At 49.8% G+C, this 24,504-nt stretch overlaps 1 protein-coding gene across 3 annotated transcripts in view; it reads left to right on the top strand.

Moving 5' to 3' along the window:
- Positions 1–24,504, top strand: part of RNF43 (ring finger protein 43) — a 57,828-nt gene that overhangs the window by 14,440 nt on the left and 18,884 nt on the right. For all 3 annotated transcript variants that reach the window (XR_014214132.1, XM_082201398.1, XM_082201399.1), the window contains exons 2-3: positions 17,219–17,341; positions 23,164–23,238. Coding sequence is in view for 2 of the 3 variants with exons in the window: in XM_082201398.1 (XP_082057524.1) it covers positions 17,219–17,341; positions 23,164–23,238 (198 nt within the window). In the remaining variant the exon portion in view is untranslated. The remainder of the gene's footprint in view (positions 1–17,218; positions 17,342–23,163; positions 23,239–24,504) is intronic.

The following is a 24,504-nucleotide window of genomic DNA, read 5'->3' on the forward strand; positions in this document are numbered from 1 at the left end:
CAGGCGTCTCTCAACTCACAAAAAAGCAGCCTTTTTATGTTATTATTTTATTCTTATATTTATATCCCAAGGAGCTCAAGGGGGGCACATGTGCCTTTCCCCCTTCCCGTTTTATTCTCACAACAACCGGGTGAGGTAGGTTAGGCTGAGAGGCAGTGGCTGCCCCAAGGCCACCCAGTGAGCTATATGGCTGAGTGGGGATTTGAACCCAGATCTCCTAGTCCAACACTAACCACTATAGCACACTGGCTCTTGATGTGAGGAGCGAACCTTAGGTGGCATCAAGGTTCTTTTTATTTGTGCCCCCCACAGAAGAGTCTTGATAACAACTGTATAACAACCATATCTGCTGCACACTAGGGTTGCCATATGTCAAGCTTTTTTTGGCGAAGTTTTTGAGCTTTTTTGTTTTTGGCAAAATCGCAAAAAAACAAGAATGCTGTTTTTGAGCTATTTCTATGAAAAATTGGCAAAAACGACATGGGCTCCCATACATCTGGATTTCCCCGGATATTTGTTTTGGCCAATTTCTGCCCGGATACTGCTGCCAACTGCAGTATTTTGAATATGTCCAGGAAATTCCGGACATATGGCAACCCTACACACACACACAGACACACACACACACACACCACACCCTGCCTGGTGCTTTCTGCGCATTTTAGACTACAGCTCCAAATTCTAGGACTGATAGGAGTCGTAGTCCAAGATATCTGGAGGGCACTGGCTTGGGGAAGACTGGCAAATGGAAATGTGGCAAGAGTTGTTGTTTTGCCGAGTTTTCTGCTTCACGTGCAGATAGCCATTTATAAAATTACTCATGGCATGGAGAAATTTGATGGAGAACACTAGAACACCAGTGGTAGACATCCAATGAAGCTGAATGTTGGAAGATTCAGGGCAGATGAAAAAGGAAGCACTTTTTCATGTAGCTCATAGTTAAACTGTGGAACTCCCTCCCCCTGGAGGCAGTGATGTTCACCAACTTGGATGGCTTTAAAAGAAGATTAGGCAAATTCATGGAAGAGAGGCTATTGAAGGCTACTAGCCATGATGGCTCAGCTCTGCCTCCACAGTTTGAGGCAGCAATGTAGAGTTGGAAGGGACCACGAGGGTCGTCTATAGCTCAGCCCCCTGCAATGCAGGAATCTTTTGCCCAATGTGTTGCTCAAACCCATGACTCTGAGATTAAGAGTCTCACACTCGATACCAACTGGGCTATCCTTGCTCTGATGTTCTTAAGGTAGCAGATGCAAAGGAGTCTCAAGCTACAGATTTAAGAGATTAAAAAATGGAAACGTTGAGAATTCCTAATGCTTGCTTGCTACTTTGGAAGCAAAGGCAGGTGAGCAGGAACTCCCAGATCGGCAGAGGAATCCAGGAAGATTTATAGAAGCATCCCTTGGTGCAGAACATGAGAGCGAGTTTTAAAAGGATGGTGCCGCCGCCGCTGTTACGAAAACATGAACAGGCACGCACAAATATTCCTCACATTTTTCTTCTCCCTCTAACAATTATTTCTTTTTCTTTTTCTTTTTTAAAAAAGGCACAGGGTCTCCAAATTAGATTTCCATCTTCTTTGAAGTTCCCAGAGATGCTTTCTTGCTAGGAACATGCTTGAGGTTGGAAGGTCAGCGAGGAGGGGACCGCAGGGACTGCTTAAGAGAGCTGGGGAGGGCAGGTCAAGAGTGTTTTCTGCATCTTGGGCTGCGACCCTAAACACTCACGGGTTGGGAGAGAGAACCTTGCAGAGTTCAGCAAGACTCACTTGCATGTTAAGACGCATAGGGTCCTCCTGGGCACGGGATTATAAACACAGAGAACACAGCTGGATCAAGCCAATGGCCTCTCTGCTCCAGCATCCTGTTCTCACAGTGGCTGACCAGATGCCTCTTTTGGGAAACCCTCAAGGAAGAGCACCAGAGCCCTCTCTCCTCCAGCAACTGGTGTTCGGAAGCATTACTGCCTCTGACTATGGAGACAGACCAGAGCCAGGATGGTTAGTAGCCATTGACAGCATTACCCTCCATGAATTGGTCCAATCCTCCTTTTCAGCCATCCGAGTTGGTGTCCGTCACTGTCTCCTGTGGGAGCGAGTGCCATAGTTTTAACTACGCACTGTGTAAAGAGGAATATCCTTTTATCTGTCCAGAATCTCCCAATGTTCATTTTTACTGGATGCCCCTGACGTCTAGCCACTGGTGCATGATGAATTTTTTCATAAGGGGAACATTTAGGGCCACAGGCACAAGCTTGGAGGAGGTGACATCATATGTGTGAGCATTGCCCTCCCTTCCTAAGCTGGGCAGAAGCTTCCCAGGCTTTGGGAAGGGGACTAGCCTAGTCCCCCCCCCCCCCAGTCCACTGACCACACACTGCTGCGGTCTAGCACTATGAGAGAGGGAGAAAAACTTTCTTTCTGCATCACCTAGTCCTGGGCATATATAATCATCCTCATGAGCATGAAGCATAAGAGCACAAGAAGAGCTTTGCTGGATCAGGCCAGTGGCCCATCTAGTCCAGCATCCTGTTCTCACAGAGGCCAACCAGATGCCCCACTGGAAAATCTGTATGCAGGACTCAAGCACCAGAGCCTTCTCTCCTCCTGTGGTTTCCAGCAACTGGTATTCAGAAGCATCACTGACTCCAGCTCACATCTCAGTGCAGGATCCACAATATACTGATGAGCTGCAACCTCCTTAGCTTTAATACCTCCAGGGAAGGAGAGCCCACCTCCCTAGAGTTGGTCCTGCTGCTGGACAGGTTTCAATGTTAAGAAATGCCTCCAGATGTTTAGCTGCTATCTTCCTCTTTGCAGTTCCCCCCCCAAATGCTCCCAGCCATGTAGCAACAGAGAGCAAGCCTGATCCATCTTCTGTTTGACCAAAATCCATCAGATACTTAAAGGTCCTTATTATCCCATCATAGCCATATCTTCTCCAGGTCTTTTGGTTTCCAGACTCCATAACTTCCTGGACACCCTCACCCTCAGTTTAGGTGTGTCAGGTGCTGCCCTAGGCTGAGTTAGACCGTTGGTCCATCTACTTCAGTGTTGTCTGTACTGACGGGCAGCAATGGCTGTGCAGGGTTTCAGACTGGGGGTATTCCCTGCCCTCCCTGGAGATAACTAGTCAATTAAGCTTTCATAGAATCATCGAGTTGGAGGTGACCCTGAGGTCAACCCCCTGCAATGCAGGAATATGCAGCCGTCCCATATGGGAATCAAACCTGCAGTCTTGGCATTATCAGCACCACGCTCTAACCAACTGAGCTATGCCAGAGATTGAACTTGGAAACCTTGTGCATGCAGAGGAGATGCTCTCCCGGTACAGCCCTTCCTCTAAAACCAGCCTAAGGCTCCAGTCCTCATTGTTGTGAATAAAGCTCTGGTTTAAATATGAGCCTAGGAAGCTGATCTATATGGAATCAGATCATTGGGGTCCATTCAGCTCAGTTTATGCTAAGAGGGGGGACATTCCCAGCCTTCCTGGAGATGCCTGGAATTGAACCTGGATGTAAAAACAGATGCTCTGTCACTAAGATACAGCCTTGTCCCTGTGTATAAAGCAAGGGTTGTGGTTTGGAAGAAAGGGCTGGTTTAAGCAGGAATATGGGAGTCAGGGCGTTGGTTGATTGAACCCAGTATTGTCTACACAGACTGGCAGCAGCTCTCCAGGATTTCAGACAGGGAGGGAATCTCAGCCCTAGCAGGCGATGCTGTTGGAGACCTTCTGGATGCAAAGCAGGTGTTCTTCCACCTTCCCCAACAGTCTGCCAACTTCCTTAAAGAACCGGGCGTCATACTTCAGATGCCTCCTGAGCAGGTCACCCTCCTTTGCAGAAAATAGACTGCATCCAAAAGCAATGGTTGGAATCTGTGCTGTGCCTGCACAGGTGGAAATAAAGGGCAGCTAAAATGATCAGAGGCTTGGACCGGAGCAATTCCTCTGCCAAGGAAGGTTGCAGCATTTGGTAATGTGGAAGAGAGGATGACACAGGTGTATAAAATAGTGCCCAGTGTGAAGGAAACTTGGGAGATTTTTCTCCCTTGTAATGCTAGAACTTTGGGTCGTTTGCAGAAATTGCCCCACACAAGATGATGAGGGGCTGGGATTACTGCCTTGGAGGGGATTGGGCTAGATGACCCTTGGAGCCCCTTCCAACTCCACAATTCTATGATGCTTTTAAAAGGGGATGGCAGATTCATGGAGGAGAAGGAGGCAATGCCTCCTGGGAAGTGCAAGGGTGCTGAATTTGATGGAGGGCATAACAAATTAAATAACGGAAGTCCAAGAACTGGGCTTCACAGGTGGCTGGCAACTCTGATTTTGTTGTGGCTTATTGTAAGAAGGGACACGTCTACTAGAACCCGATTAATCCCATGTGTGAAGTTTGCTGGGAATGTAAAAACAAGAGCACAAGAGCCTTCTGAACCAAGACAATGACCCATCTAGTTTAGCATCCTCTTTTCACATTAGCCACCGAGATGCCTCTTCTGGGAAACCCCGCAAGCAGGATCCAAGCACAAGAGCCCTCTTCCCTCCTGAAGTTTCCAGCAACTGGCATTCAGAAACATCACTGCCTCCTACTATGGAGGAGGCATGAAGGGGAGAGTTGCTCCTGCAGTCTATTCCTGCTGGCAGGTTCCCCACTGGGGCATCTTGTCGGCCACTGTGCGAAGATGTTGGGCTTAATGGGCCACCGGCCTGATCCAGCAGGCTCTTCTTCTGTTCTTAAGAAGGGACTTGTTTTGATTAATGTCTGCAGGAGACTTTGTGGATATTTAAGTTATAATTAGGAAAAAATTAATAATTATTCATAAAGGAAACAGCTTATAAGAAGTAAAGAAGGAGGCCAGATACAGGATAAAGGAAGTCTTTTATTTGGTTGTTTGTATGTTATGTTTATTGAATTTCTGTATTGGGAGGTGGGGTGTTTATGTTATGTTGTAGATAAAATTTGCATTAATTTTTTTTTTTAAAGGGACATGCGAGGTCTTGGATTGGTCCCAGGGCCCATACTCCCAAAGAGTAAAGCAAAGGTGCAAACAACCAATAATTTGAGCACGTGCAGAGTGCCTCTCCCTCTGATGCTGAATTGGCACATGTGGGATTAAGGGCAACAGGGTGTGATTGGCAGGGTGTGGCGGTGATGATGGCTACTGGCTTAGACAGCTTTGAAACGGGGATTAGACAAATGCATCAAGGAGGAGGAGGAAGAGGAGAGGTCCATCGCCAGGTAATTAGGTTGCGTAGAACTTCCATGTTCAGGAGCAGTCTAGCTCCAAATATATCACACAAGGCAAGGCGGGTGCCTTCATGCCCTGGAGAGCCCTCTGGTTGGCCACTGATGCAGGTGGCCTCTGTGGGCCACCATCCAATCTACCTTGTGGTTTTTTTGATCCCTGGAGAGCGAGTGCAACATCTCTGCCCCCCACCCCAGGCTCCCCCTGGGTGTGTGCTGGGCCCTTCCTTCCTTCATCAGGGCTGGGGAGAGAGAGAGAGAGAGAGAGACATTCCAATCCCTTCCTTTGCCTATAAAACCATTTCTTTTGTCGGTGGGAAATTTTTGCAGGGTGTGATCACCCAGGCAAAATAAAGAGCTCCTTTGAAGTGCGGGCAAGTTACTTAGTGAGCGCCTGGGGGTGAGAATCAGATTCCTCCCTCTCTGGAGCAGGGCAGGCCTGTCTGTACAAGCTGGAAGGCGAAGAGCAGCGAGCGAATGGCCCACAGCGAAAGGAGAGAGAGAGGGAGAAGCCTGCCAAGAGTGAGCTAGTAGGGTTTCCAGTGTGTGTGAGAGAGCACATCAGCGCACCTGCCCCCGGACTCCTTTAAGAGACCCTTCCCTGCCTGGAATCATAGAGCTGCAGAATTGGACAGGACCCAAAGGGTCATCGCCCTGTCTCAGCCAGCCTCTCCACTAACTGCTGTTGTCCAGGCTTAAAATTTGTGGTGAATTGCTGTAGGAGCTTTGTCAAAGGAGTGTCTCAAGAGGCAACCCAAGAAGAGCCACAAGCAGAGCTCACAAGTGGGGGTGTGTGTGTGAAGGCCGCCACCTTCCCTTGCTGCATGTGATATTCAGAGCTAGACTGCCCCTCACATGGAGGTTCTGCTGGAGCATGGTAATCTTATGATCAAGCTCTCCCCCTCCATGCATTTGTCTAGTCTCAGGTTGGTGGAGAAGCCCTGTGCAGTGCCAGAGGACCATCAGAAGAGTCCCGTGCAGCTGGATCAGGGCAAAGGTGTGTGTGGGGGGGGCATGTAGTCCAGCGACCAATCAGGTGCCCCGTTGGGAAACCCACAAGCAGGACCCGAGTGCAGCAGCACTCTCCCTGCTTGCGATTCCCAGCAACTGGCATGATTCAGAAGCCCAGGACATGGGCATTGTTGCTAGAAGCTAGCCATGGATTTGCCTTATTATCTGCCATGAAATTGTCTAATTGGCTTTTAAAGCCGTCCAAGCTGGTGGCCTTCGTGTGGGAGCAAAGGATACCATGGTTTCAACTATGTGCTGTGCAGAGAAGCACTTTTCTTTTGTCTGTCCTTCTTCTTCAGACTTTTTAGTTTGGAGAAAAGGCGAGGAAGAGGCCACATGGTAGAAATATATAAAATTATGTGTGGCATGCAGACAGGAGCTAGAGGAAAGCTTTTTCTCCCTCTCTCACAACACTAGAACTTGTGGATATACAATGAAGCTGAATGTTGGAAGTTTCAGATCAAATTAAAAAAGGACTTTTTCACGCAACGCAGAGTTAAATTGTGGAACTCCCTCCTACAGGAGGCAGTGATGGCCACCAACTTGGATGGCTTTAAAAATGGTTTGGGCAGATTCATGGATAAGGCTGTCCTTGGTGACTGGCTCTGCTCTGCCTCCACGGTTGGTGGAAGTCATGCCACTGAATACCAGTTGCTGGAAATAGGAGGGGGGAGTGCTCTTGCGTTCGAATCCTGATTTCTAGTTTACTTATTTTGTAAAACATATATACTGCTTGAGTGGTTGGCCACTGTGAGAACAGCATGCTGGACTAGATGGACCATGGGCTGATCCAGAAGTCCCTTCATAGAATCATAGAGTTGGAAGGGACCCTGAGAATCATCTAGTCCAACCCCCCGCAATGCAGGAATATGCAGCTGTTCCTTACGGGGATCGAACCTGCAACCTTGGCGTTATCAGAACCACGCTCTAACCAACTGAGCTCTTTGACTTCTTACGTTCTTGTGTTCTTAAGTTTTGCTGTTATTTATTAATTTTATCAGTCGCTTTTCTTGCTACCGCAACTCAATGCATGCAAAATAACACATGCATATATTAAAACCAGCATTAAAAATAAAAAAGTCTAAAAGACACACACACACAAACACACATTAAAAAACAAAATTCAAACCCATGTAAAAACATCATGGATAGTTTAAAGCCCAAAGGCCTGATGAAAAAGGAATGTTTTCTCCTGGGGCCTAAAGATATGGAGCAATGGTGCCCAGCGAACCTCCCTGTGCAGAGCATTCCACAAGTGGGGAGCCACCACCGAAAAGGCCCTGTGGTTTTTTTGGAACCCCCCTCCTCCATTGAGTTCTAGAATTTTTAGGGGGTGGGGAAATCTCCCTAATTTGATAATTTACACTGACCCATTTTGTATGCCTCCCTTACTTGCCTTTTATCTAAACTAAAAAACAAAACTCCACATGTTGTGACTATTCCTTGGAGGGAAGTTGCTTCAGTCCCATAGAAGTACAGTGGTGCCCCGCAAGACGAATGCCTCGCAAGACGGAAAACTCGCTAGACGAAAGAGTTTTCCGTTTTGGAGGTGCTTCGCAAAACGAATCTCCTATGGGCTTGCTTCGCAAGACGACAATGTCTTGCGAGTTCCTGCTGTTTTTTTTCCTTTCCCCCCCTTTTTCTAAGCCGCTAAGCTGCTTATCAGCTGATCCGATCAGCAGATAAGCCACTAAAAGCCGCTAAAAGCGCTAATCCGCTAATCCGTCAATGGGCTTGCTTCGCAAGACGAAAAAACCGCTAGACAAAGAGAATCACAGAACGGATTCTTTTCGTCTTGCGAGGCACCACTGTATAGAATTGTTGAGCTGAAAGGGACCCCAAGTGTCATCTAGTCCAGCCCCCCACAATGCAGTTCCATTTACCGGGCTCTCAACTATGTTTCCAGTGTTGGGTTTTTAATCCACGTTTACATGGGCTTATCCCAAATTCAGGTTTATCCTGTCCTTTGTTATAAGGATACACCTGTTTGATGCTGATCTTTCTCAAGCCCAGCTGGATCCGCCCCAAAAGGGGCCCATCCAGTCCAGCAATCCTGTTCTCCCCATGGCCAATCAGATGCCTCACTGGGAAACCCACAAGTAGGACCCGAGAGCAACAGCAACTCTCCTCCATGCGGTTTCCAGCAACTGGTATTCAGAAGCATCACTGCCTTTGACCCATCTAGGTCGGTGGCCATCCCTGTCTCCTGTGGAAGTGAGCTCCACAGTTTTAACAGTGGGTTAAGAACTTAATTCGTTCTGGAGGTCTGTTCTTAACCTGAGGTACCACTTTAGCTAATGGGGCCTCCTGCTGCTGCTGCGCCGCCAGAGCACGATTTCTGTTCTCATCCTGAAGCAAAGTTCTTAACCCGAGGTACTATTTCTGCGTTAGCGGAGTCTGTAACCTGAAGTGCATGTAACCTGAAGTGTATGTAACTTGAGGTACCACTGTACTTGGTTACCACTCTTCCGGTGATTCCAACTAAACAACAGGAAGAACTTTCTGATGGCAAGAGCGGTTTGACAGTGGGACAGGCTCGCTTGGAAAAAGGCGGACTCTCCTTCATGGGGGGTCTTTAAGCAGAGGTTAATCTGCCAGGGATCCTGTAGCTGTGATCCCTGCATTGCAGGGGGTTGGGCTAGAGGACCTTTGGGGGTCTCTCCCAACTCCCATGATTTGACGAGGTCTCCAGTGGCAACTGGGTGCTCCTTTCCCCCACCTGCCTAGGCGCCCCAGCCTCTGCCAAATCCCGCCAGATGCCCATCCCAGGCTGGGACTTCTCCCTGGGCCTCTGGAAAGAGAGCAAGAAAAAGACAGAGTGCCAGCCACTGGCTCCTCCCCGAGCCCAGGCGGCTTCTCTCTGAGGTGTGTTGGACGGGCTCCAGGAAAGCATCGAAAGGCTCTTTAATAATATCTGACGGCCGGGTAAGAATTCGGGCAGGCGGCCAAAGCACACAGAGCTTGTAATCGTTAACTCGGTCTGTAAACAGTTCAAAACGGCACTGCAGAGGCCATCAGTTATTACATGAGCCAGGCGGCTTTTCATCTCTCCCGCTCAGCCAGGCAGGCTCATGGCTCCCCCCCCCTTTTCCTTTTTTGTTGCTCCTGCCTCCCTGCCGCACTGGCTGTGGGACCTGCTAGCAGGGGTGGCGTGCAGCTCCCAGGTAGGCCCAGCCAGACAAAGGAGCTCCAACTCCAAACGGCTGACCTTCAAAGCTGCGCCAAGCCGAGGGCGAGTTCTGAACCCGGTGGCGGGCCTAGAGGAAGCAGGCAGGGCCCCTGGTGCTGAATCAGGCCCTCAGGGTCCATGTGGCTCAGTGTTGCCAGCACCAGCTGGCAGCAGCTCTCCAGGATTTGAGAGGCAGGGTTCTCTCCCATCCCTACACTACCTGAAGTGAGCCAGTGTGGTTTTTGTGGTTAGAGGCTTGGACTAAGGCCCAGGAGAGACCAGGGTTCAAATCCCCACTCTGCCACGAAGCTCACTTCCTCACAAGTTTGTTGTGGAGTGACAGAACCACATATGCCCCTTTGAGCTCCTTGGAGGAGAAGGTGGGATATAAACACAATAATTTTTTTAAAAAAAGATGCTGCCAGGGTTTGAACTGCATGCCTTAAATGGCTGCTGAGGCCTAGCTCCAGCACCTATTTTCAGTGACTATGTTCAAACCCGGAACTCATTATTCTTGTTAATTCCATCCATTGTATGCTATTATTGTTGTAGTTATTGCTACCGTAATCATCCTGGAACTTGGTTACTTTCCTGATTAATCCCCCCAATGAAATATCCTAAAAATTCGTACTAAGCTCATTCCACAGGTTCAAGCATTGCAAACATTTCTGCTGGCCAGGTGGAAGGACTTCCCCTCTGCCCATCCCCAAGTACCGTATTTTTCGCCCTATAGGACGCACTTTTCCCCCTCCAAAAATGAAGGGGAAATCTGGGTGCGTCCTATGGGGCGAATGCAGGCTTTTGCTGAAGCTTGGAGAGCGAGAGGGGCCGGTGCGCACCGACCCCTCTCGCTCTCCAGGCTTCAGGAAGACATCCACAGCCTACGCAGCCCTGTGGGAGGTCCCGCAGGGCTGTCTAGGCTGCGGATAGCAGCCTGCTTCCCGGAGCATCGGGCATCCTGAAAGCAGAGCGCCCCCCGCGCCCGGCAGACATCCGCAGTGTGGGGAGCCTTGCAGGAGTTCCCCGCAAGGCTCCCCAAGCTGCGGATAGCAGCCTGCTGCCCAGCGCGAGGGGCGCCCTGAAGCAGAGCGCCCCTCGCGCCGGGCAGACATCCGCAGCGTGGGGAACCTTGCAGGAGTTCCCCGCAGGGCTCCCCACGCTGCGGATAGCAGCCTGCCGGCCCGGCAGGGGGGGGCGCCCTGATGCAGAGTGCCCCTCGCGCCGGGCAGACATGGGCCAGCCCCACAAGCTCGAGGGACAGCAGGGAGGCGCAGCGTCGCCACCCCGCTGTTCACCGACCTGGTTCATTTTCCCGACCTGCTTTTGGGGGGGAAATAAAGGGAATTTTTTTCCCCTTTATTCCCCCCCCAAAAAAACTAGGTGCGTCCTATGGGACGGAGCGTCCTATGGGATGAAAAATACGGTACTGTACACAGTTCTGGGGATACTCCTGACCACGCCCCTGAGCTGATTGGGGAAACCCCTTGCCCCAGTGGGACTCGTTGCATGGGCTTACGGTGCTCTCCACCATTTGCGAAAGGACCGGAGCCCCGGAAACCCTATAGAGCTGGAAGAGGGATTAAGAAAGAGCATCACTTTTCTAATTTCCTCCTTCAGCCCTTATGTACTTTTCCTCTTTCAACAAGCCTTTTTCATGAGAGATCTTTCCCAGTCCGCATCTGTCCTGGGATTGTTGTGATGTGTCGCCATCGCTTTATCTTTTGTGTGTTTGCCAACCTAGGCTCCTTCTGGAGGAAAGGAGGGATACAAATTTGAATAATCATTTTCTTGAAGGAAGAAAATGGGAACCACCTTCACCATTTCATCACCAAGGAGGAAGTGTGTGGAAGTGGGGGTGGGGGCTCAGAGGCCTTGCAAGCATCAGGGAAATACCTCAACGATGTCCTTGTGTCCATGGGAGGCAGAGTGAGGACCCCTGCCTCAGACCCTGCCCAATAACCTGCCCAATAACATGGCTCAGACTCTGCCTAATAACCTGCCCAACAGCTTGCCTCAGACCCTGCCTAATAACCTATGGTTACAGCCTCCTTTAGCCATCCTTCCTCCATCTTTAGCATTTTGATGTCCTGATTCTTTTCACTTTCTGACATGTCACTGATTGACCTCTCCGGCCCAATCCTGTGGGCTTCAGTGCCAATGTGGCCGCTGAAAATATCAGATGGAATTTGTCCCCTCATAGTACTGCTGGATTTTGATTTTGACATAGTTCCCCCGACCCGTTGTCCAGCCTCAAGCATGTCCTCTCAACCTCAGTTTCCCCTCCGTGAAAATGGGCACTCTCAGCTCCGAAGTGCATTTTGTATCTGGAAGGGTGAACCTCGAAAAACTCAGTCTCTGTGAATTCTGATGCAGTCTGACCAGATTTGGACTAATGTGAAAATCGGGATGTCATTTCCTTTTCACACGCCTGCAAATGTTGCAATAATAATAGTAATAGCAATGCATTTTTACTGTTAGCTGCTCTGGGTTCTCATGAGTGTATCTTGTAATTACCTTTTCACACTTCTGCAAATTTGGCATTATGATTATTATTAGTAGTAATAATGCTGCACTTTTACTATTAACCACTCTGGCCTCACATAAGCCGAAGGGAGAGGAAAAATAAACTATTATAATTCCTTTTACTCAGTCAGCCCTTCCTCCCATGAGAGCCCAGGGCGGCTAGCAGTCAAAAATGTGTCATTAAAACAAAAGTAGAATATACATTAAGAATCTGCATTGCATTATTCAAATGGGTTAATTCCTATTAAGCCCATGTGTGAAAATGCCCTTTGAAAACACATTTAAAGTGTGTATGTTAGGGTGAAATACATTTAGGAAGGCATATACTGAGATAAAATACATAAATATGGGTTGAAACACATACCGTATTTCTCGCTCTATAAGACGCACCAGACCACAAGACACACCTAGCTTTTGGAGGAGGAAAACAAGGAAAAAATATTCTGAATCTCAGAAGCCAGAACAGCAAGAGGGATCACTGCGCAGTGAAAGCAGCAATCCCTCTTGCTGTTCTGGCTTCTGTGATAGCTATGCAGCCTGCATTCGCTCCGTAAGACACACACACATTTCCCTTTACTTTTTAGGAGAGAAACAGTGAGTCTTATAGAGCTAAAAATACGGTATTTCAATATAGATTTCTGTGCAGATTTTATTTGTTAAAATCAGATTAATGCAGAAATGGAACAGGGGAGGGAGCAATTTTTTAATGAGCACATTTAGAAACGAGAGCCAGCGTGGCACAGTGGTTGGACCAGACCAGGGAGAGACCAGGGTTCGAATCCCTCCCTCGGCCACAAAGCTCACTGGGTGACCTTGGAGGCCAGTCAGTCTGCTTCACAGGGTTGTTGTGAGGCTAAACATGAGGACGAGGACATTGTTCACCACCTTAATCTCATCAGAGGCTTATTGCATATAAATGCAATAAGTAAGTAAATAAATAAATGGATACGAAGGAGTCCTGCTGGTTCAGGCCAATGGCCCATCTACCCCAGCATCTGGCTGTTATAGCTGCCTCTCCCACCAAGGGGTGCCAACTTACCCCCCACATTGAGGGGGCACGGCATCACGTGACTGGTTCTGCCCCCACCCGCCGCACCAGCAATCTCCCGGCAACAGCAGGGGGTAGGAAACGTGGAGCGTGATCTTCACCCTCCATGCCACCCTTGCCCAGCGCATGAGCGCTCTCCTGGCATTGGCGGGACATGGTGCCCCCCTCAATATTGGGGGGGGAGCTCAACCCCCGTTGCCCACAAATATTGAGGGGGCTGAAGCCCCTTCCACCCCCTATAGTTGGCACCCCTGGGCCTGCCAGATGCCTATGGGAAACCTTCAAGCAGGATCCGAACATCAGAGCCCTCTCCCCTTCTGCGGTTTCCAGCTACTGCAATTCAGAAGTGTTGCTGCCTCTGACTGTGGAGCCACCCATAGCCTTCTCCTCCTGCCTTGGTGTTTACGCAGCCTGGGTCCAGCCCCTTCATGTCGCAGATTGCATCCCCGCTGGGAGTGAAGATAAGCTGTCCACTCGGAAGAGCTCCTCTATAAAAGCTTGTGCCAGTTTCCCCTTAACCAACCACGGAGCGAGGCAGGAGAGGAGAGCGGTGCTATCAGGCTTCCAGTGGAAGAGAGATATCCCTTGATCCTTTGCCAAGGTCCTGGAAGCAGGTGCGAGCTCACCTTTGGTCTAACAGACAAGGCGGCCCAGGAAAGCACATGTGAGGCAGATGGCTCCTGCCTTCATTCATTCATTCATTCATTGAGAGCATTTGTACCCTGCTCCTAAAAGTCTTCGAGAGCAACTGACGTACAATAAAAACAAGAGAGTCCCTACTCTGCAGGCTTACAATCTAAAAAATAAATAAATACATGGCACACGAGGGAAGAGGGACAAGGAGGGAAGAGGAAAAATCAAAACCTGGGCACTGATTTCTAAATAGCTGCTATAATGTCTAGCTGGCATAGTTTGGGGGCCAGGAGGTGCCTGATGGGAGCTGTGTCTCCAGCATAGTTGATGGAGTGGGTCTCTTGTTTCCCATCTCTCCCACTGAGGCAGCAAGATGGACTGACTTCCCCCAGGTGACAGGTGCGGGAGAGGAGGTCTGATGAGACTGGCATCTTCTGCAAATATTTGGGGCTTGGGGGGAGGTGACCGATGGAGCACCCTTTCTCCCCACCCATTTCTTCTTGGTTTTGTTTCCTTTCCGGACTCCGGATACCCTAGTGAAGACAGAATTGACTGATCGATGGATTGCATTGATTGATTGATTGATTGATTGATAGACTGGCTGTGGTGTTGGTTTTCTGGATCCACCCCCTAAGCAAATTCAGGGAATTTGTATTGGGGGGGGGATTTCCCCTGCTCTAGCCAGCAATCTAAATTAGCGTGTTTATTTTACTTGCGTTTAGTAAACAAAGGGAGAACCTTTGAACGTGGCCACACTTGCCTCAGATTGAATTTGCAGCTGGCATTTTGCAAATGGTTGCTAAAGAACTTGTGAAATGGAAAATTTTCCGTGGAAAAAAATAAAGGGCTGGGAAGAGGTTCCATTTCGGAAAAGTTTCTGCCCTATATTACTACATTACTGGATACCTGTAGCCGTTCCACCTTGAAGGGGCTCGGCAACCTATGTACATACTGAACATTTTGCATTTCCAACCCCTCACCCCCAAAACGAGTAGAGTTGTAATGATCATAGGAGCAAATCTCCCGCCCCAAGTAGCCCATGCCCTAGAGATCAGGGGGGCAGTTTGGGTGCAATGGTACAACATCTCAGCAGCCCTGGGTCTTTCGGACAACTTGGATTCTGGACCCAGCTCTCCTTCCACAGGGCAAGTAAATTACTTTCAGGGTTGTTGTTTTACAATCAGTCTTAAAATTTGTGAAATAAATTAGTAAGTGCACTTTGGGATGAACTTGCAAGCCCTGAGGTGCTTAGTCAAAGCCATCTCTGTCCAAGGAAGAACGGGACAAGAAATTCCAAAGTGTCAGGGGTGCTTTAGTTGCAATTCCTGCATTGCAAGGGGGTTGGACTAGATGACCCTTGGTGTTAATTCTACAATTCTATGATTCTAACCTGAGGTGCTTAGTCAAAACCATAACCATGAGATGAAGTCGTCCTTGTCGTCTGGGTGGGTGACTTGCAAACAGTTACCTCATCTGCAGTAAGAATTCTCTATGTGGGCTCTGTCAAGAAAATTCCCGTAAACTGGATTATTTTGCTCATTTATTAAAAAATATTTGTGTTCCGCCCTTCATCCATTACTAGGATCAGTTAAACTGGAAGTGAGTTCACTCTTTTTCTCCCTCAGGCTTTTGATGATGACCAACTGTTATGGTGTTTGGATTTGCAGCAGCAATTTCCCCCTATAAGAGTGGTTTGGATGCCCTGCCCTCAGAGGCGGATGGAAACCATAGAATCATAGAATTGTAGGGACCCCAGGGGATGCCCCTGCAAGGCAGAAATTGCTACTAAATAATCCCTGGCAGATAGCTTCAAAATCTTCAATGCAAGAGCGTCCACCACCTTCTCAGGTAGCCCATTCCACTGTCGAACGGCTCCTACCTTCAGAAAGATCTTCCTGATAAACAGTCAGAATCTCCCTTCCTGTCATTTGAACCCATTGGTTCAGATCCTCCCCTCTGGAGCAGTGTGAAACAGCCTGCCTCCATCTTCTGTGGGACAGCCATTTTAATATTTGAAGATGGCTATCTTATCATATCAAACCGAGCTGTTCCTGGGAGAAAGCTGAGGATCGAGTCCTGGTTTCGCTATGGAATGGAGAGGTGAAACAGGCAGTCAACACAATTGCCCCTGAGCACCCTCTGCAGCGTGGTGAAAGCCCAAGTGGCAAATTTGGTATTATAGAGAGCTCTGGGCGATGAAGCAAATGGCTCAAGTTGCGCTCCAAAGCTGACCAAACACTGATTAGCACACATAAACCGTGCCTGCCATGTGACAGTGCAGGCTGTGAAAGTGGCTCATTTTGTGGCTTGCACTGCATCCTCTTGTAGCTGGCCAGCAGAGTTATTTTGGACGGTCTTGAGGTTTACTGACTCCCACTGTGAGGGAGGGACCTCTGGAGCCTCCAAGGACCTGCTGTGACCAGCTAGCTAGGCATTCCAGGGCTAAAGTAACTAATCTTTGGAGCGACCTTGAGTCCTCAGTCATTGCTTCCAGCACATAGTGGAACGATGGAGCAGTGGAACTCTCTCCTGCAGATGGCAGTGATGGCCACACACTTGGATGGCTTTAAAAAGAGGACTGGACAAATTAATGGAGGCTATTGATGGCTAATAGCTCTAATGGCATCAATGCTCCTGAATACCAGTTGCTGGAAGCCACAAGAGATTGGATTAGTGCAATCCACTCTATGTGAGGCCTTCCTTGCACAATCTGGAAGCTGCAGTTAGTGCAGAATGCTGCAGCGCAATTGCTGAAGAGACCAAGATCCTATCAGCATATAGCACCTCCGCTCAGAGATCTGCCCTGGGTGCCTATTTGCTAGTGGGTCAAGTTCAAGGTTTTACTCTTGGCATGTAAAGTGCATAACAACATGGGACCATTTTGCCTGTGAGATCGTCTTACCAAGTCAACCGCTTCAATCTGCGGAACTGGCACTGCTGCAGGTGCCACATAATACCCGTTCTGTCTTTGTAAGAAATCCATCTTTTAGTGTGGCCGCACTTCTACTTTGGAACTCTCTGCTTCTTGATGTCAGGCAGGTGCCTTCATTGTACTCATTTTGGTGCCTGCTAAAAACCACTTTTGTTAGGGCAAGCCTACCCAGATGTTTAGAAAGTCGATGCAAGTTTTAATCTGCTTTTAGTCTATAATTATTTTAACTTTTTGCAAATCTTAATTTGTTATTAATTATTCCCATTGATAATTTTATTGTTTTACCTTTTTTGTAAACCACAGTGAGGGCTTTTTTCCAATCAAGTGAAGTATATATTTTACGAAACAAATAAAAGAAGTCTAACTAGTTCCCTCCAGATGTTGTTGTACTACAACTCCCATCACCCCATATCCTTCACCATGCTAGCTGCTGGAGCTTCTGGGAGTTGGATTCCAGTACTGTAATCCCAAGAAGGCGCTGGTATATAAACGAAGCTATGGTAGACATTTTGACAAAGCTCTAGGTCAAGCCTGTTACACTGTATACTTAGTTGCCTTTGAAGTGTTGCTGCGTACCTCGTGGCTTCACCTAATACTGCGATGCCGTTTTCTCTGCCGCATCTCCATGGTGATTCCCCCTTCCTTTCTCTCTCTGCAGTTCCACCCCCTGTCTCTGTGCAACACCAGCGAGGATGAGCACACGGTCCCAGGATTTGTCTCCATTGTCAAACTGGAACGGCCTGAGCGCGATCCCCACCCCTGCCTGTCCTTGGCCAACAAGGTATGTGTGTGCATGTCGCTGCAATCAGAGCAGACCTGACAATCTCCTTTCCTCCCACTTTGCAAAACTTCGTGATCAGCTTCCCACACTCCTATATTGCCAATCAGCGGCTCCATTCTGCATTCCATTTGCATCTGCTAAATTTATATGCATAGATGGCTCTGGGTAAGTTAAGAGGGCAGAGGCTCAGGGTCCCTCCAGCACTGCCCTTTGTGGTATATCCGGCTTCCCTGTAAGCAAGGTAAAATAGCTCTCCAATAGGCTCTGTTTCCTTGGGATTTCCACTGCGAAAAGGCAGTGCAATTTGCAGCAAGATCCCTGATGGAGTCCCTGACCGGTCCTTCATTTCCAGTTCCAGGACTGGACAAATTCATGGAGGGCAATAAGGCTATTGATGACTACGGTGGCTCTGCTCTGCCTCCATGGTTGGAGGGAATAATGCTTCTGAATGCCAGTTGCTGGAAGTTACGGAAAAGGAGAGTTGCTGCTGCACTGAGATCCTCCTTGCAGGTTTCCCACAGGTTGGCCGCTGTGAGAACAGGATACCGGCCTGGATGGGCCCCTTTGGCTCAGTCCAGCAGGCTCTTCTTATATTCAGTGGAACAATCTCTTACGAACTTTGCACCTGCAAAAAGGCTCTGCGTAATATTCTACAGGAATGCTGCCTCTTTCTTCTCCTGCTAAGCCCCAAGAGCGGAGCTTAGTGGATCAAAGGGAATGTGCTCACCAGCCTACTTCAGGCAATTCGGCGCAGCTCCTCCGAAAGGCCTTTTACCCTGCGCTTTGCAACACTTTGTAGCAGCCCTTTCCCTGTCCCCCTCTGCCTGCACAAGCAAGTGTAAGAGTTCCTCTCCTATGAAACCGAGCACGGGTTCGATCCTGTGGCCAGGAAAGGAAGCTGTGGGCAGCTAGTTGCGCCCCCGGCGGCTTGAGAAGAGAAGTGGGAGGCCTGCTTTCAGCAGCAAGCTTGTTTCTTGGACGCCTGCAGGACCTCACCTGCCGGAATCCACAAATCTGGAGCTGCAGGATAGCTCAGCTCGAAGGTCTTGCCAGTTGCAAGCTCGCCAGAAGATTTACCTGCACCACCGGTGATTCTTTAAGCGTTGCTGTATGAAGACTGTTTGGGGCGACGGCAATTTGGATGTAAGAGTGGAGACGGGGAGTGGAGGCTTTCCGAGAAGTGTTAATCCACCCTTTGGGGGATTTTTAGTTGCTGGTAGAAAAGGGCCGCGGTCGTGTGGGTCGGTCCATGGCAACCTTGAGCCCTCTGTTTTCTTTCACGAGGGTGGTGTGGTTCTTTCTCCGAGGGTAACCCTGGAGCCCGAAAGTGCCGCCTCCACCTTTGATCTCCCAGCTGGGAAACTCTGCTGCTGACCTCCGACCCCTTCGCTCGAGGCAGGCTCTGCAACTGCCAAGCCAGCTTGCTGGAGTTATTCTGGCAGGTACCTGCTTGCACACGCACTCCAAGGAAGCCCAGATCAAAGGCAGCCGGCAGAGGCATGAGCTAAGATCGTTCAGGCCCTGACTTTGCTAATCAGACTTCCTCTCTTCCTTCCTAACCAGGCAGCAGTTAACTACTTCCATGCCAGGATCTGGGCGTGAGACTGTGTGGCGCTTAGAAAGGGTGAAGAGGGCTCTCTCTCACACAGACACACACACCGACACTCTGCTGGCTGAGAGAAAGCTTTCTGTACAGTGGTACCTCGGGTTACATATGCTTCAGGTTACAGACTCCGCTAACCCAGAAATATTACCTTGGCTTAAGAACTTTGCTTCAGGTTGAGAACAGAAATCGCACTCTGGCGGCGCAGTAGCAGCAGGAGGCCCCGTTAGCTAAAGTGGTGCTTCAGGTGGAGAACAGTTTCAGGTTAAGAACGGACCTCCGGAACGAATTAAGTACCGGTACTTAACCCGAGGTACCACTGTACTGTGCATTGTTCTGGCTGCCTCGCCTCAGAGAGGATATGGCAGAGTTGGAAAAGATTCCAAAAAGGGCCAGCAAAAACCATCCAGGAGATGGAGAGATGAGGGGATGACGAATGGTTGCAGCATTCAGGACTTTTTAGTTTAGAGAAAAGGAGAGCACGAAGTGGCGTGGCAGATGCTTATAAAATGACAGGTGGCATGGGGGAAAGAGGCCAGTCACTGCTTCTCAAACTAACCTACCTGGGGTATTAAATGAGAAAGGGGAGAACCATTTATATGCAGCAAGTAAATAAATAAATTGCCTGGAGTGGATTTGTTTCCACAACGTCCTGGAAGAGTCACCTGGACAGGCTGCAAAACCCAATTCATTGCATTTTTAAATTGCATTCATATCTCACCTTTTTCTCTCTCTGGAGCTCAAAGTGGAATACATTGTTCTCCCACCTCTTCCTTTAACACCTCCTCACAACAACCCTGTTGTCAGGGTGAGAAGCAGTGGCCAGCTCCCAAAATCACACGCAGTGAGCTGTCAACTGGGTATGTGAAGGGATTTGAACCCTGGCCTCTCCCAGGTCCTAACCACTGACTCTTTCCTAACTCTGGCAGCAGAAAAGTTTCTGGGAAACAAATTGGGAGGCCCTTCTGGGCTTCAGAGTTCCCCGGGTTTGGGAAGAGAGAGGAGCTGTTGGGTTAGCTGCGGTGTGTGTCTAATTGCAGGGAGGGCGTAAGCCAGGAGTGCCACCCGCCAGCCTCTCTCTCTGTCTCCCTCTCAGATGGGTCTGGCACAGCCCAGGAGAGGCCCTCTCTCTCTGCCAGCATTTCTTAGCAACAAGATCTGGGCTGCTCAGTTCCTCCTCACTCTCCTTCCGAACCCCCACCCCTTTCCATCTGCAGAAGAATGTAGATTACAGGCTGCCCTTTGCATTAAATTTCCCCGGCGGAGAGGAGGAGTTGCCACGTGTCGTCCCACGGAAGAGAAGGCCCAGTGCAAACCACCAGTTGTCAAGGCCTGGGAACGCCGTTCCTGATCTGAAACCCCATCCCTGTAATCCCCCCCCAAAGGAACAGCTCTGAGCCTTGCGGCAGCATGGTCTCCATCAATACTCCTGAGCATGTGCAGAGAGAATCAGCTCTAGTATCAGCACTGGGCACTTCCATCAGGGCAAAGTAACTTTGATGCTGGATTTAAATGTGTGTTTTCATGCCTTTTTGACTACTGATTCTATTGCTTCGTGTTTCGTGGTGATGCCTCGGAAGTTTGCCAGCCACCTCAAATCCCAGTTTGGGAGATGAGTGGGCTATAAATGCATTAAATTTATTTATTATTGCATTTATACCCCACCTTTTTCTCTCCAAGGCACTCAAGGCGGCCTGCGCACTGTTCTCCCTCTTCCTCATTTTAATCTGCACGGCAACTTTGTGAGGTTGGTTAGGCTGAGAGGCACCTAGCGAGCGCCCGTCTGAGCGGGGATTCAAACCCTGGTCTCCCTGGAGTCATGGCCTGACACTCTAACCACTACACCACACCACTATTAAGACCAACAATAACAACGATAACCTGCCGTCTGTGCCCTGCCTCCGGTCACATTCTGAGTGCCCTATGCCTTGAGACACAGCTCTGCTCCAGAGCCGACTTTTCTGTCCCTGGAGATCCTAGAGTGAGCAAAAAAGCAAACCCGCGAGTGCCTCTGAGCACGTGCAGAGGTTCCCTTTGGTGGGCCCTGAGAAGCAGGCGCGAGGCAGAGTTGGGGCTCTGCGGCAGGCCTCTGTTTTGTTTGCTGCCTCCGTCTGAAGGCAGGTCTCCCGCCCCGGCTCCCTCTCCGCACCAGGGCTGGCGAGAGGCCCTGACGGAACAGCTCAGGCTGCCCCGGGCTGCGGCAAGGCTGGCCTACGCTTCCCAATCCCCGGCTTTGATGTGGAGCCAAGCGGGTGGTTTCTCTGGGGCCTGGCGGGGATCCAGTGCCAATGGGAGGCGGGGGAGGGAGGCAGGTGAGCCGGCTGGCCAGGGAGGGCGGAAGGGGACTTGAGGTAGGCCCGGGAGTGCCAGGCGTTTGCAAGGTGAGGGCGCTTTGCTCCACCAAAGGCAGGAGCAGCACAGAGCAGCCCTTTGTTCCTGCAGACAGGGCAGGGCAGGGAGCGGAGGGGAGGGGGCCGGCCGGTTGGTCGGCTGGCTGCCTGGCATCAACAGCCCTCCTTGGAACACCTTGTTGTCGTTGCCACACCTGGCTAGCCCTCAGCTAGGGGTGGCAAAGCTCTGGCCCACCAGGAGGCAGGGAAATGGGCACCGCATTCTCCCTCTTGGGGTCTGCTTTGTGCATTGCATACAGAGCGGCAGAGAATGGTGGCTTTCCTGCCTTTCTCCTGCCAAATGAGAACCAGAAAATTGTAGAGTGTGACGGGATCTCCCCAGGTTCATCGAGCGCAACCCCCTGCAAGGAGAAAATCACAGCAAAGGCTTTCTCTCTCTCAACCCAAGTTTGCTGGGTTCAGCTTTCTGCCCGGGGGGGGGTAACAGCTGGGGTGGGAGTCAAGTTCAACCCCCGACCCCACGGCTCTCTCTTTTTCCTATTTGAACATTTTTAAACCAGTGTCATAGGAGAATCAGGGTCAGAGAGGGGAATAAAGGGAAAATGACCCTACTAATATCAGATTATTATCATTCTACCCAAAAGCCCCACAAGAATAATAAATTGTGCCTTGAAGAATGCATCGTTGGAATATGTCGAACATTTTTAAACCAGCTAGCATGGAGAGGCTTGTTCGCTAGCCCGTCGAGAAATTCTGCAGTTGTATTATGTATATGTAAAACAAAGCAAATGACTTTATTAGCCTGGGAGAATCAAAAAACTGACTTGCTGGGTTACACCAAAGCCTAGTGTCTTGTTCCCAGGAAAGGACAGTATCTGGGAAGCCCATCATGAGCAGGGCAGGGAGTCAAGAGCCCTCCATGGTTAAAACCATGCTCAAGGAGGCTTGCAACACGAAAAGCTTTCCGTGACTGCCAAATTATAACAAAAGTAGCCGCGGGCGATAAATAAAAGCACTTCAAAATGTATGCGGCGAAATTAAACCATCCCCACATAAGTCAAATGAGGAGACCAAGAATTAATATCCGTAACAGCAAAATCAACATCTCCAAAATTAGATCTTGACCCCAACGGAAAAGAAATCCTAGGCTATACTCCGCTCCAAGGGTCTGCAGGCATCCTGAGAGGCAGGTCTTGAAGGACTCTGAGCAAAGATGGCGTCTTTCAGCCGGCCGGCAGCCCTCAGGCATGCCGGGGGATGCTGACCTTTTGCCGGCACTGAAGGAAGAGGCAACTTGGAGTCTGGCTGGCTTCTGTATGTGGAGTGCAGCTGGGAATGCGGCTGCCTCAGGGGACAAAGTGTCTTGGGCTGGCCCAGAAGAGGATTGTGGGTGGGAGGAATCGTCAGGCCCTTCAGGATTTTGTATGCGGCCCTCAGGGATCTCTCCAGGCCACACCCTTCTTGAGCGTTTTTGCCTGCCTGGGATGTGTCCTTCAACTCTGGCTTGCTTGGAAGGAGGACACAGAGGGTGGGTGGGTGTGAGAGAGGAAAAACACACCTGCTGTACAAAAGTAAACTTCACATTCGCTGCTCCACCCACGTTTGCCTCCGGCGCCAACCATTCCTGGCATGCGGCCCCCATAAGGCTGCCAAGAAGGGAATGTGGCCCTCGGGCTGGAAACATCCCCCCCCACTGCTGCTGCTCAGGCCATGATACACTTGCCCAGGGGACCACAATCACTCAGCAGGCAACCTGCACCCTCCCTGTGATTCCTGCACTGCAGGGGGTTGGACTAGATGCCCCTTTGGGCCCCTTCCAACTCTTCCGTTCTATGATTCCCTGATTCCCCTTTGCTCTCTTTGGACAGGCCAAGCTGGCGGGAGAGAGAGGAGCTCGCGCCGTCCTCTTTGACATCACGGATGACCAAAGTGCTGTCGACCAGGTAAGGAGTCAGCTGTCTCCCTCTCTCTTTTTTTACAATTTTGCTAGGAGGTCAACAGCAGGTGGCGCCAGAGCCATGGCAGGCAGAGCCAGCTAAGTCCAGTGTTGTCCCCATCCTCCTCTCTGCTGAGATCTACAAGGGGCAACACTAAGACTAAGGAGGAGGAGGAGGATGAGAGGCTGGGTGAGGGCTGGATGAGAGCAGACTATCCTTTATGAGCAGCTCCCTGTTCCCCCTGATGAACCTTCCCTCAGTGCGGCTCACCAAGGCAAGAGTCAATGGATTTTAGATTTTGTGTTTGCAAAATGTTCCTGTTGTTAATCTTCTGTCATATTTAGGGCAGATCCACACTAGCTATGCACTGTATATTCAGCACATGTTTAAGGCACATGGCTTCTCCCAAAGAATCCTGGGAAATGTAGTTTGCCTCTCACAGAGTTGGTGTTTTGCAGCAACCCTAAAAAAAAAGGTACAATTCCCAGGACTGGTGGGGTGTCATGTGCTTAAACCATAGGATTTCAGAGCTGGAAGGGACCCCGATGATCACCTAGTCCAGGGGTCAGCAAATTTTTCAGCAGGGGGCTGGTCCACTGTCCCTCAGACCTTGTGGGGGGGGCGGACTATATTTCAGGGGGGGATGAATGAATTCCTCTGCCCCACAAATAACCCAGAGATCATTTTAAATAAAAAGCACACATTCTACTCATGTAAAAACACCAGGCAAGCCCCACAAATAACCCAGAAATGCATTTTAAAAGAAGGACACATTCTACTCATGGAAAAACATGCTGATTCCCGGACCGTCCGGAGGCCAGATTTAGAAGGCGGTTGGGCCGGATCCGGCCCCCAGGCCTTAGTTTGCCTACCCATGATCCAACCCCCTGCAATGCAAGAATACACAGCTCTCCCATATGCAGGTTGAACCTCCAACCTCGGCGTCATCTGTACCACACTCTAACCAACTGAGCTACCCATGTTGGCGCAAAAGAAGCCCCAACTTTTCAAACCAGTTGGCTTCACACAAGCTCTTTTGTTCCTGCTTTCGGACCTGGTCTCCTCCTTAGCTCAGGCATTGCTCCTCCGTTGTGTCACTGCAGTCTACCTGTCCAGGTGGCCGCTCACCTTCTCAGCTCCTTTGCTTCTGGGTCTCTTTGCCCTGAGATTCTTTGCCCCTTCCCAGGGCAGTGTGTGCATTGATTTCTAGACTCACAAATAGGTATGAGAAGGAATGGCATGACAGCCCCTGAACAGAAAAGCACAGATCCC

Source organism: Podarcis vaucheri (genome assembly GCF_965113315.1).
Source record: "Podarcis vaucheri genome assembly, chromosome: 15".
NCBI classification, from domain to species: Eukaryota; Metazoa; Chordata; class Lepidosauria; order Squamata; family Lacertidae; genus Podarcis; species Podarcis vaucheri.